The 12,262-nt window shown below is 44.5% G+C and overlaps 1 protein-coding gene across 9 annotated transcripts in view; it reads right to left on the bottom strand.

Annotated features, from left to right (window-relative positions):
* Positions 1-246: 246 nt before the first annotated feature.
* The window catches only part of PTK2 (protein tyrosine kinase 2), a 190,405-nt gene continuing 178,389 nt past the window's right edge, over positions 247-12,262 (bottom strand). For all 9 annotated transcript variants that reach the window (XM_083873480.1, XM_083873477.1, XM_083873478.1 and 6 more), the window contains 6 exons: positions 10,207-10,269; positions 7,259-7,298; positions 6,489-6,595; positions 2,898-3,053; positions 2,368-2,448; positions 247-1,504 (listed from right to left, as the gene is read on the bottom strand). In XM_083873480.1, coding sequence (XP_083729606.1) covers positions 1,295-1,504; positions 2,368-2,448; positions 2,898-3,053; positions 6,489-6,595; positions 7,259-7,298; positions 10,207-10,269 — 657 coding nt within the window. In that variant the 3' untranslated portion in view covers positions 247-1,294. The remainder of the gene's footprint in view (positions 1,505-2,367; positions 2,449-2,897; positions 3,054-6,488; positions 6,596-7,258; positions 7,299-10,206; positions 10,270-12,262) is intronic.

The following is a 12,262-nucleotide window of genomic DNA, read 5'->3' as shown; positions in this document are numbered from 1 at the left end:
TGATCAGGGCTCTTCCAGAGCCGTTAAATAAGATCAGAGCCATGTTCCAGATGTGCATTCCAAAATTCCAGGTGTGTAAGGGTGCCCCAAAGCTGTGGAGGGAGGTTGTTCCATATCTGGACTAAACACTGATCCACTCTGCACATTTATGTAACAACTTTATGACAGGATCGTAGGTATTTGTATTATCAACTCAAAAAGACAATTCTTCTGCAGTGCACACACATGAAATAATACGAGTCAGAGTTTCACTGGTAACACCTTTTTAATAGGTCAAAGTAACTGTACAGTTCATTATATTCTTCCTGAGAATAATTTATATCCCTCAACAGCAAAAAGGGAGTGTGGTTTTTATTTTAACAGAACAGATGGCATAACTGGAAAACCAAGGAAAATCTAATTACACTGCTCTACTGTAAGTCCTCCCAGGCAAGATAGACAAAAGGATGGGTTAGTTAACTACAGTGGGTTTAAAATAGTTGTCATGGCTTTAATCTGTCTTTATAAATTATATAAAAATGGGGGACATGAATGGTTACAGATCTCTAAATGCAGCTCTGAGTTGCTCTGGTACAAAGCAGCATTTTCACTTCCAAGGAAAACAACATTGCTACAAAAGAACTGGCACGTTATCCTGGTGAAAAAGACAAGTGTTGGGTTGTGTCCTACAGCTAGTTCCAAACAAATGCTTCACACAGCCACGTAAAAGTAAAAGGCAGGAAGATGAAGAGGGCTTTAGTTTGTCTTGAAATGGCTGAAGTCTTGAAAATATAGATTTTTATTCTTTCTCTGTAAATTGTGATTAGCATATTGCGACGTAAGTGTTCTAATAAAAAAAAAATTCCAGTCTGGATAGTTCATATACTGTGGGCAAGAATTCTCAGCCCTGAGGTTTCCCCGAATTCTTCACAACAGCTTTTCTCCCATCTGCTGCTCCAACAGTTGTGGCTCTGAGCCCATGACCCAGTGGGCAGCAGCTCAATGGTGGCAGCTCAGTGCGAAGCGTGTCCCATGCGATGGTGTGACCTGCCCCGTGCCCCAGCTGAGTGCCCGAGGGCTCCTGTACAAACCTCATCTGCTGATAGTGCCTCATTCTGAACCCCAGCCCGGCTGGGCTCTACCAGAAGGACTTGGTTAAACTGTTGCAATGAGAGAACCAGCAGCTGTAGGTCAGGTCTGCTGAAGCCAGAGGCGCTGGAAGGCCAGGACTGCGCTGGGTTAATCCTCACTGCTGGTGGAAGGTGAAGGAACATCCTGTCGCAAGCAGAATTCCGAGGCTGATGACGCTCTTCCCTTAGTGCGGTCTGGACTGGCTGATTTTCAGTCTGGCTTGATCAATGACATCCAGCAGGTTTTTGGCATCCACAGCCAGGGCGTGAGCAGCCGTCAGCATCTGCTTCTTGTACTCCTGCTGCAGGCTGGTCATGACGTACTGCTGGGCCAGCTTCATCTTGTTGATGAGCTCGGCCAGGTCCGAGTTCAGCAGCTTCTGTGCCATCTCAATCTGCAAAGAGACAACCCCATCAGCCCTGGGGGTGTTGGAAACGCTGCACTACAGCCATGCCACAGAGCCACAGCCCCTGCCTGATTCCTGACTGAAGCTGGGCTGTTTCTGAGAGCACCACGTGGAGCAGCAGATGGAATTTGGCACCTGCTGAGCCTCCCACTGGTAAACAGCACCAAGACCCAAGTAGTGGATTTTAAACCACAGCTTGGCACTAAGAGCTTGTTATGGGTTCTCAGGTCCTTACTAGGATCACTCTTTTTATTACTGAAGCAGCTCTAAGGCATAGAAGTAGCTGTAAAAAATAAAACAAGAAGGGAGATACAGGCTGCTTAAGCACATGGCTAAGTCAGCATGAACCTCTGAGATGGCACTTACAGAACCATTCTCTGGCTTTCTCAGTACCACACTCGTTCAAGGTTTTGGAGAAAGACTGTTTTAATTATGAATTTCACTGAAAGCCCTCAATCACTCTTCCATCCAGAACTACAGACAACCTTTCAGCTGCACCAAGCTCTGCTCAATTACCTGTTCAGTGAGTTGTATGCAAGCAAATGACAGGTGACATCTGCACTAAGAATTAACCCCCAGATGATTCCCTGCCATGGGGTACTGGGGTTTATGTCACCTTCCTATGGGTGACAACTATATCCAGTTTAAGAATCCTCACTAATACCAAGCCTAAGTTCTTGCAGCAGTTTTAATAAAATTCATTGAATGCAGAATTATAACCCAGGAGTTCAGACTGCTCAGGGAACCAAAAATGTGCCTGGCCAAGAAGGGAGCACCAAAACCTGTCCCAACGGGCTGAGGCTGACTGGGAAGGCAATGGCTGAGCCCCAGGTCAGCAGAGCTCCACGTACCTCTCTGTGGGTGCTTGCAGGGAGCATTGGGAGGGTCTCATCTACTGTTGCCAGTAAAGTTCTTAGTGCCAAACCAACCTCCTAAGAAAAAAAAAAAAAAAGATGAAAGAAATAAACTTCAAAGGCTTGGAAGAAATGGATGAGAGAATTTTAGGAGTGCAAGAGGCAGTGGATACATTTAATTGCTCATCTGGATAAGGAGAGAATTGGAACATGCCAAAGGCACCTGCAATTGTGTTTATCACCATCAAAACAAGATGCCAAAGGGTTAATAACAAGTTTTCCTCATAAAAAGCAAAAATGTGGAGAAGACAGCACACCACTCTGCGCCCTGGATGAGCACAGGCAAGTTGGGCATGAAGCGGTGCTGTCTACAACACTGGGCATGGAATCCAAAGCTCCTCTGACTGCAAGTCACCCACCCCATGGACACTTTTCTACTTCCAGCTCTCCAGAAAATCTCTCCCAGAGCACTTGGAGCCCTCACTGAGAGAAGAAATGAACCCCGAGTTCAGGCAGTGCCCCCGTACCTTCACCATGGGCACGTACTCCTCGGGTGGGGCCGGCTGGATCTTACTGGACATTTCTATCACCGCCTTCACCAGCCCCGTGACGTTCTCGTAGACTTTGTCATTGGAGCGGTCCAGGTTGGCCGTGGGAGGAGGGCTGATCTCCTGCGGCTGGATCTGCCAACAGAGAGGGGCTGCTAGACCTCCCGTCCCCAGCAGATGGGGCTTGGCCACTTCCCAGCCGGGAAGGGCTCAATTCCCCGTGTCCCCACAGCCCTGCCCAGCCCCGCCGGCTCTGGGGGCTGGAGGAGGGTTCTTTTAGTCCTTCTGACTCAAATCATCCTTGAAATGACACTGGGCAACTTTTTGTTTCCCTGAAAAGCTTCCAGTGTAATGCTCTCAACAGAGAAGGGAATAATTTGAGGAATGAGAGTACTGATATTTAACATGTCTCAGTGGTTCAAGTTCCACTGTGAGGGCAAATAGGTATCAGGTCCCTCATTACAGAAGGGCTTTTTGTGCTCCAAAATAATGTCAGAGCACACAGTAACACACTGATATGTTAAAGGGAGAACTGGAATGAGATCATCCTTGAGATCCCTTCCAAGCCAAACTACTCTACGATTCTATGACATTATTATTTTGTTAGTGAAAATCTACAGCAGGTTAACAAAAATGGTGTCACCAGTACAGGTGGGAAACATGGAATGCTTTTAGACAGTTGACTTCCAAGAGATGAGAAAAAAACCCGTAAGTTAAAAATCTTAAGGTCTTTACTCAAGTAAAACTCCCAACAAGTTGGCTATGTCTGGAGTTAAATCCATGACAGACTGAAATAATCCCAGGTCTAAAATGAAGGAAACTGCCAACTTCCTTTGTAAGGTCCTCAGTATCTCAGAACTGTAGAACTACCAAGCATCCCAGTTTCCTGCAGCTATGCCCAAGCAACAACTCAATGTGAGCAGAAAGTTAAAAATTTCCTGATTTCCTCCTGGATCTGAGATGGTTTCTGGTGCTTCAGCTCCCTACACTGGGTTACTGCTGGCTCTCAGGACTGGTCCCAGCCCCAGAAACATTTCACTGCAAGCCCCTGATACACTGTCCTGAGGAAACTATGGAATGCTTGGATGAGACGTTCTCTAAGGAAGGAGTGCAGGATTCAGCACATGGCGATTTCATGTTGTAGCATTTCATTAAGTGGGTACCAACAGCTATTGCAGAGATTCAATCTAGTGCACTAATCAGAAAATACCTTAGGAAAAAGAACACTGTGATTGCCCCAATCAGCAGGGAAAGGCTGTGATTCGAATCAGTTTCAGCAATGGAGAAGTTAAAACAGTCATTTGGCAAAGTGACATGCAAAGACATTTTGGAACAGGGCACGGACACACACGCTCACGCACTGCTTACCCTCCATGGCTATGGTTGAGCACAATGTGGGGGGAGGTTAAAGAAATTTACCAAAAGAAGGGAAAAAAAGAAAAACAATATTAATAAAACTCAGCAGGAAAAAAAAAAAAAATAAATAAAACCAAACAAACCCAAAACATGTGTAGCAATTAGAGACCAGTTAAAAAGCCTGGAACGAAAAAGCATCCTGACCAGAACCAGCAGCCACTGGTGTTAGCTCTGGGTCCTGTGTGACAGAACAGCTGCTGCACCCCTGTGGGCAGTGGAAGCGTTTGCCATGCACCCCATGCTCCCTCCTGACTAAACACACGGGCAGCAGATCATGCAAAGCTGGACAGGAGCAAGCCAGTCTGGCGAGCAGCAGAGTGGGGAGTGGAGCAGAAGGCCTGGGGAACCACCTGTCCTGGGAACACTGCTGACCCCTCTGCACAAATAGGACAGGATTCGGTGCATTTCAGAAAATTTTGTATTCATCTTTCTAAAACTTTTTGTTAAGTCATGATGGGAAATACGTGGTCATTTAACTGTGCATGACTTGCTCACAGGAACTCATCATAGCTGTGGTTAGGCACTACCAAAAACCCATTCCAGATGAAATCCAACCCTTGGAACTCCAGAGCCTAACCTTCCAAGACTATGGACACTGTGTTTCTTAGCACTTGGTTTCTCTACTCTGCAGAAGTCCTGAGTTTCTTTGTGGAACTGGCTGACTCTGTCTCACCCAGGAGTTTTCTGGAGCCTGGCAATTCCAACCATCTTCATTTGTGTTCTCCCTGAAAAGGGAGTCTGAACTGGGTGTACAGAAAAGGGAGTCTGAAATGAACCCTAGAAGCATCTTCAGTTTAGGACTGCAGCCATTAACAAAGCTATGCCAAAAATTAATGGGCTGTTTTCTTCAAGGAGCATAAAACAATCCAATTTCAAGAAAATTTTGACAGAAAAAAACCAAAATGCAGCCCTTCTTTCCTACTCAAAAAGCTATTTAGTACACAAATCCTGTTTGCTTGTCATTACTGACGTCTCTGACAGCTCAGGTTTGTTTGTTGTCAAAAGGGTGTATTTGAAAAACATTTTTTCATGTTCCAGCATCAGCATTTAGAAAAGAAATTTCAGAGAAGCCGAGTTTAGTAACACATCTGTTACTGCTTTTTGATGTTTTCTGAGGCTTGGCAGCTCGTAAAGCACTGGCATCAGTTTATAATAAATAATCCTGCTCAAATTCACCACTGCTGGCTATTTACACTGATTCTTAAACATTCCAATAATCCCAGAACAAGAGCAGGAGTGAGACAGGCTGGCAGTGGCAGGGATCAAATTGTGCTGACCACACTGCTCTGATGGCAGCTTCTGAATTTCATGTTCAGATGAACTGGGCTTTTTCTGTATTTCCTTATATCACCTAAAACAAGGGTCACTCATCCCAGCTGCTGTGGCCACACCATGGATTCCTGCTCTTTACTACAGGCTTGTCAGGGATGTTTCCTGGGGATTAGGAACATGGCAGAGTCCCACAGGCAGGGAACAGCACACCAAGGGATGATTTTGGGAGTGCCTGACATCCTCAGGAGCAGTTCTGTAGATACAGCAAGACACAGCACCCTGCAGCAGCACCTCTGCTGCAAAACCACTGTCAGGTTTCAGTTTTGGCTTTATTGCTATTTTTGGGAAATGAAACAACACATCAGGAAGTATCTCACTCTCAGGTCAGATAGCCCATTTCCCCTCTTCCCTTGCTCCCCAGAGCTGGTAGAGTTTGAGGAGCCCTGGTGCTGCAGCAAGAGCTTTTTGTGAGCACTGCAGGACAGGTCTCACCTCCCCTGTGACCAAGGACAGGAGACTTCAGTACCATCTGAGTAACTGGGATCCCTGGGCAAGCTCCTTCCTGCTGAGCAGGCAGCTGGGTCCATTTGGGACACCTCATACACTCTACAAACTAGAAATAAGCTCACCTGGGCAGGCTCTAGCTGAGGAGCACACTAACTCACAGCCAGGGAAACCATGACTTCCCTCCTCGCTCCCCTGGAGAGCTGCCAGGGCATGTTTTCCCCACAACATTATTTACTCATAAAGTCTGGTCACCTTTGCTTTCCACGGTCTCTACTTTAGGAACCCCAAACTACCTCTGAGCAGTCCCATTTGATTTGCTGGGGGTATTTCCTGTGGCCCTGGACACGTTCCCTTTGCTGGGGGTGTTTCCCCTACCTTGACACCCTCATTGTAGCTGTCCACGGGGCTGTTGAGGCTGGCCACGCTGCCCAGGTGCCCAGGGGCCCCGGGGCGCGGAGGCTTCTTTGGCGGAGCTGCGTGATCTGCTCAAAAGAAAAATGGGGTTTTTAGAGCACCAGATGTGCCTGCAGCCTTCTGCTCTGCCTGCACTGCACGGGCTGAATGTGCCCTTCTCTGCCAGAGATGGACATCTTTGGGTGTCCTGCAGTAAATCCACTCTGTGGGAGCTGCCCTTTATGAGAACAGGAGTGGTTTAGTGAAATACTTGAAACTCCTTTTTGGTGTAACTGCTACTGCTCTGGGCACAGCTACCCCAGTCCTGAGAGGGTGCTGCCCCTGGTACCACAGCTGAGTCCCAACAGGCTGTGTGCATCTGGGAAACTGGACTTCTTCACAGCAGCAATCCTGGGTGTGATTCACTTTTGAGACAGAGAAACCCAAATTTAGGAGTCTAAATGCTGTTTTACATGTCTGAACTCCACATTGGGTGAATTCCCACTCTGACTCAGCTTCCTCTAGACATTTCCTGCTTGTTGATCTAAACACTTTTTTGGCTTTGCTGACTGCATGTCTGGGGGCTGCATGGGGAACCTGAACACACAGCACACAAACATCAATGTGTAGTAAGCACCTGGAACTGAATCCAGCCTGTAAGGAAATACTGCCATGAACTTTTGTTCACTACTGCTGCTGCAAGACTTGTAATCAAGTACTCAAAAGTGTCAGTATCTGCATTTACTGCTTACCTGGTTTTCCCACAGGCTGATATATGTGCTGGTTACCAGCCTATAAAATAAAATAAACATATAAAGTAGTTATTGCAGTGCACTTTCATCAGCACTATCTCAATCTCAAACACCAAGAGCAGACAGCTCTCAGCACATCTCCCACTAGTTAAAAACACATCCCAATTCACCATCATCAGTCCCTCACTATAGCTCTATTACTTAAAGGGCAATAAAAGAATTTGCATGTATTTTGTACTGCTCACAACAGCCCTGGCCTCTACATTACAGTCCATCCTTCCTTTTTACTCCAAGCTGGTGGGCAGTAACAGGCATTTTCAGTCTGTGCCCACAGATACAACTGTAGAGGTCATGGTGGTGAAGGAGAAATGGCAACACAACAAAGAGACTCCAGAACTTCCTGCTGAATGGTTCTGTGATGGGAGTGACACTTCTAAGCTGGTTTGCTTTTTGGTTTTGTTGCAAAGCTCTCAGTCAAGGCCCATTTGCTTATTCACTTGGAAGAACTGAGTAACAGACTGAAGTGACTTTCTCTGGTAATTGCACTCAAACATCCCTCACACCAACCTCCATCACCTCTGTGAGCAGCCCAAGGGTCAGCACAGTATTAAGGAATATCTCCACATCAACTGCCCTGGCCCTTAGGAGTGATTTTAACTTCCCAAAATTCAACTGGGAATATCATAGTGGATACAAAGAGGTCCAGGAAATTTCTGTGAAAGTAAATTCTTGGTGCAGGTATTAAGGGAAGCTGACTGGGAAAAGTGATTTCTGGAATAGTTTGTAAAGAGAGAGGGACTCATGGGCCAAGTGGTGAACAGTGACTGCCTCGGTCATGGTGACCACAAAGGAGCTGAGTTTCAAATTGCTGGAGGTAGGAGAAAAAATTCCAGCAAAACCTTGGCTGTGCAGAGTGGGTGCTTTCCAGGAAATAGTGAGGTCCCCTGGGAATCTGCTTTTGGAGGACTTGGAGTCCATGGATGATGTCAGGTGCTTTTTAAGAGCAATCTTCTAAGAGCACAGAGGCAGGCAATTCCAGAGGGCTGGAAATCAAGTGAGCAGGGCAGAAAAGGGCCTGGCAGAGCAAAGATCTGGAACTCAAGTGGATAAAGGAAGTGTACAGACTTTGGAAACAGGGACAGGTGGCATCCCTACAGAGATGCTGTTTGTCACTGCAGGCAGAGAATTCGTGCTGACAAAGCTTGACCACAGTTTCACCACAGCACCACAAAAAGGGCTTTATAAAAATGTCAACAGCAACAGGAGAACCAGAAATTACATTGGTCTGTTGCTCTATGAGGTTGGTCACCTCACAAACAGGGACACAAAGTAGAGACATTCAGTCATATCATTACCTTTGATTTGTGCTGTTAACCTAAATATTTCAAATCTGGTAACTCCAGGGGAAAAGAAAGAGAGTAAGAGAGAGGCAGAAGTATGAAATCCCACTGAAACAATTTTTGAATTTTTTACTTCCACAAAATTGCGTATTGAAAGTATAAGTCAAAAGAATGTGATCCAACAGGAACAGCCCAAAAGTGGGTGGTCACTTCTCATTTGTATCACTGCCCAATTTCTCATCCTCTCAGTCAGAAACTCAAATTGACTCACAGCAGCATTAAGCATTTCCCACTGCAAATGATGTCAGAGTTATGTTCTGAATCTACTGAGAACTACAAGATCAAATTCCATGATTAGAAATGTAGTTATCATGAATTAAGAGTTTCTTTTGAAACCCTTTTGTCCATGACCATGAAGTGTTCTCTTCACACTCTTTCAAATGGGTTGTGATACTGGACCACACCATCTGGGCAGACAGGACTTCTCCTGGAAACAGTTTGGAATCTGTAACCTCTGACATGACCTGAAAATCTCCTGGGCATCTCAAAGCATCTTCACAAGCAGCACAAAATGCAGCAACACTTTTCTTGCTCTTATCTAAAGGTGCAACAACAGGCAAGGCCTAATGGTAACTAACAGTCTTCTCCAACTTAATGGAAAAATATCTTAGGAGCTTCCAGACATGAATGTCTCCAGAAACCATGCTTCAGTGTGTCACTGATACACTCATTCATGACTGTGCCTTGGCTGCAAATGCAGGAAGAATCCCTAAATTCTTAAGAAGTGAAGAAATGCTGAAGCCAAAGCAGGAGTTTACAGTTGCATCCCAAGTGAAACAGGAGGGTGAATTTAAAATATCCACCACTTTCCTGGGGAGAATCAGTGGATGAAACACCCGGTTTGTGTCATTACCAGTCCCCAGCCTAATCTCCCTTTTCCAACAATATGATCCAGAGATTCCAATGGTAATTAAACAATTGAAGAGATGGTTTTAGTTAAACAGACAGGAGTTAAGCCACTAAGAAAGAATACCCGAGCTGCAGCTGCTCTCTGGGAATAAAGGAATGGCTGTGGGGCTTATTCTGATTGTTTCATAGTGGATCATTTACCCCAAACAGATTTCTGGGTACTGCAAGAGCAACATTTACATTCCTTGTGAGAAAACCCTTCAGATATTTAAACAACTGCAAAAGTTACTTTAATCCTGCTTCCTGTTGACAGAACTTGCAGAAAACAATTCCTATTTTTAAATAAAAGGCCCAATTCTACAACACGAGTGCTTGGAAATTATTGTAACATATCTGTGGAAACATTTTAACATTTGTTTCAAGAACAACTTCAAGGAGAAAAAAAAAAAAAAAAAAAAAAAAAAAAAAAAAAAAACCCAAACCAACCAACAAACCCCCAAACTGCTGCATGAAGCACTTTTGCTGTGGCTGCTGTTCCCACAGAAACTGAGCCTCTTGGAAAGCTGTACCACCATGTAATAACAGTGGAAACATTTAGCAAAACCTTTAAGTCATCTCCCACACCCAAGACAGCGCACAGCATGTTTTACCAGGAACTGGAGGAAGAGCTGGGAGAGGAAAAGCTGCCCCCACACTTACTGGGCCCTGGAGACCTCCATCCTCCCGGTCAATGCTGCCTCTGGAGAGCCTCATGTCGGGTTTCTGCAACAAAAATCCAACAATTCACTCTGTGCTCTGCTTACCCAGCAATGTGCCCTCAGCTTGGAGGCAGTGCAAAGCAGGAAAATCCTGTTCAATGTGACAAATCCAGATGTCATTTCACTCCAGTCCCTGCGCCTCTGCTGCTCCTCCACCACCCGCCCTCAGCACAGCAGTAAAAATGCCCTAATAAATATCCAAGTACCATTGCCCTAACACAACACTGGAAAACCGGCATTTTAGTTTTCTCAAAGGCAGCAAAATTTGGTTTTTTTTCTTAAAAAAAAAAAAAAAAAAAAAAAAAAAAAAAAAAAAAAAGCTTGCTTTCCCCAACAGCAAAATTCCAACCACAGGATGAGAAACGCTGCACGCTAATTCCCGCTTCCTGCCCCAGGATGGCTTAAATGTACTTGGCTCCCTCTCCAAGCAAATGGGGCCAATTATTGGAGCTCTCTAAACACTCCACTTGGACACAGCCAGCCAACAAAGCCAGCCAGATGCCCTTTTCTCCCCATACAAGCAACAAACAAATTTATATTTTATGTGTTTTAAGCACAATACAGGAACCTGGGGCTTGGTTGTTTTTAAAAGCAAAAAATAAAACCGCATCGATTTTTTTTTTTTCCCCCCACACATAAACCAGTCATTTTTCTCACAGAATATCCAAAGTTGGAAGAGACTCACAAAAAACCACTAAGTCAAACTTCTGGCCCTGCACAGGAAAACCCCACTCATCTTCCCCAGCAAATCCAGGTTTGTTATATTTATCCTTCAAGGACAATGTTGATTACATGGAAAGACAAAGGAATAGTGGATGTGAAGCCAAGGTTAACACTGATCTGAAGACACAAGCTCAGCAAAATTACAGTGTACAAATTCTGGCACTTAAAAACAGGATTTATCTGACTCTCTCCTACAAGACTGAATGAGGAGTCACTGATAACTCAAGGGATAAAATGGTCACACACAACATGAAAAGTAACATTTTTTATTTAGAGAAATGTAGGTGTAACTAAACACAGTGCCACTAAACTGACCTCATGTTCCTTCAGGGTTGATTTCAGAGGACAAATATATCCTTTTCTTGTTTAAAGCTATTTGAGATTCCTTCTTCCTTTAGGAATGCTAAAGAATAATTCCAACTCACCAATCCTACTAAATGACCCTAAAAACCAGCGGGGCAGAAGGAACCTACACAAACACACTAATATTGATCTTCTGTCATTAAAAATAGTCCAGTTGTGCTGCCAGTCCGTCAGGGCTTACATCTGGGATGTAAGTCTTCTTCAGACTGAGTGAGGCACAGCCAGAGACAGTCACTGCCTGAAAGAACTTGTAGATTAAAAACAGACAAATCATATCAGACAGGGAAATATTTAACCCCATCTTAAATGTGAAGAACTGAAACAGATGCAAGTGGTCTCCTAATGATATTCCAGGAATTTGTGACAGATTTCAAGATGAAACCTGCCACTGACTCATCTCCAGTTTCTTTCCTTATTACAATGAAGGATTTTTTTTCTGATTAAAGTCTCATTTGATATGAGTATGTCTGAAACCTCACTAGACAGGTAAAGTGATTCTCATTCTATTTTTCAGCTAAAGCACATAGCTATTCTTGTTAAATATCCATATAAAGCCCATGACAAACTAAATTTCTATTACACTGATGCTCACAATTTGCCATCATTTCATGTTCATTTCTAGCCAGGGAAGGGCCCAAACTCTTTGTAAATAACCAAAGACTATTTTATCACAGGGGTCTTTAATGCTCTTTGCACTCACAGCAATTTATTACTCAAAAAATGCACCTTAAACCATAGAATGGTTTGGACTGGAATGAACCCTAAAGATCATCTTGTTCCACTGGGAAGGGAAAATATTCCCCTGGAGCATCTAGACCACATCCCTCAGACCAGATACAATGAAATATTGAGTATTTAAAAAGAGAAGCACAAAAATGCACACTAGTCCATATAACAGGACCTTTTTTCCC

This window comes from Zosterops lateralis (assembly GCF_965231275.1).
Source record: "Zosterops lateralis genome assembly, chromosome: 1".
NCBI classification, from domain to species: Eukaryota; Metazoa; Chordata; class Aves; order Passeriformes; family Zosteropidae; genus Zosterops; species Zosterops lateralis.
Note: the sequence above shows the minus strand (reverse complement) of the source record. Positions and strands in the feature narration are given on the sequence as shown.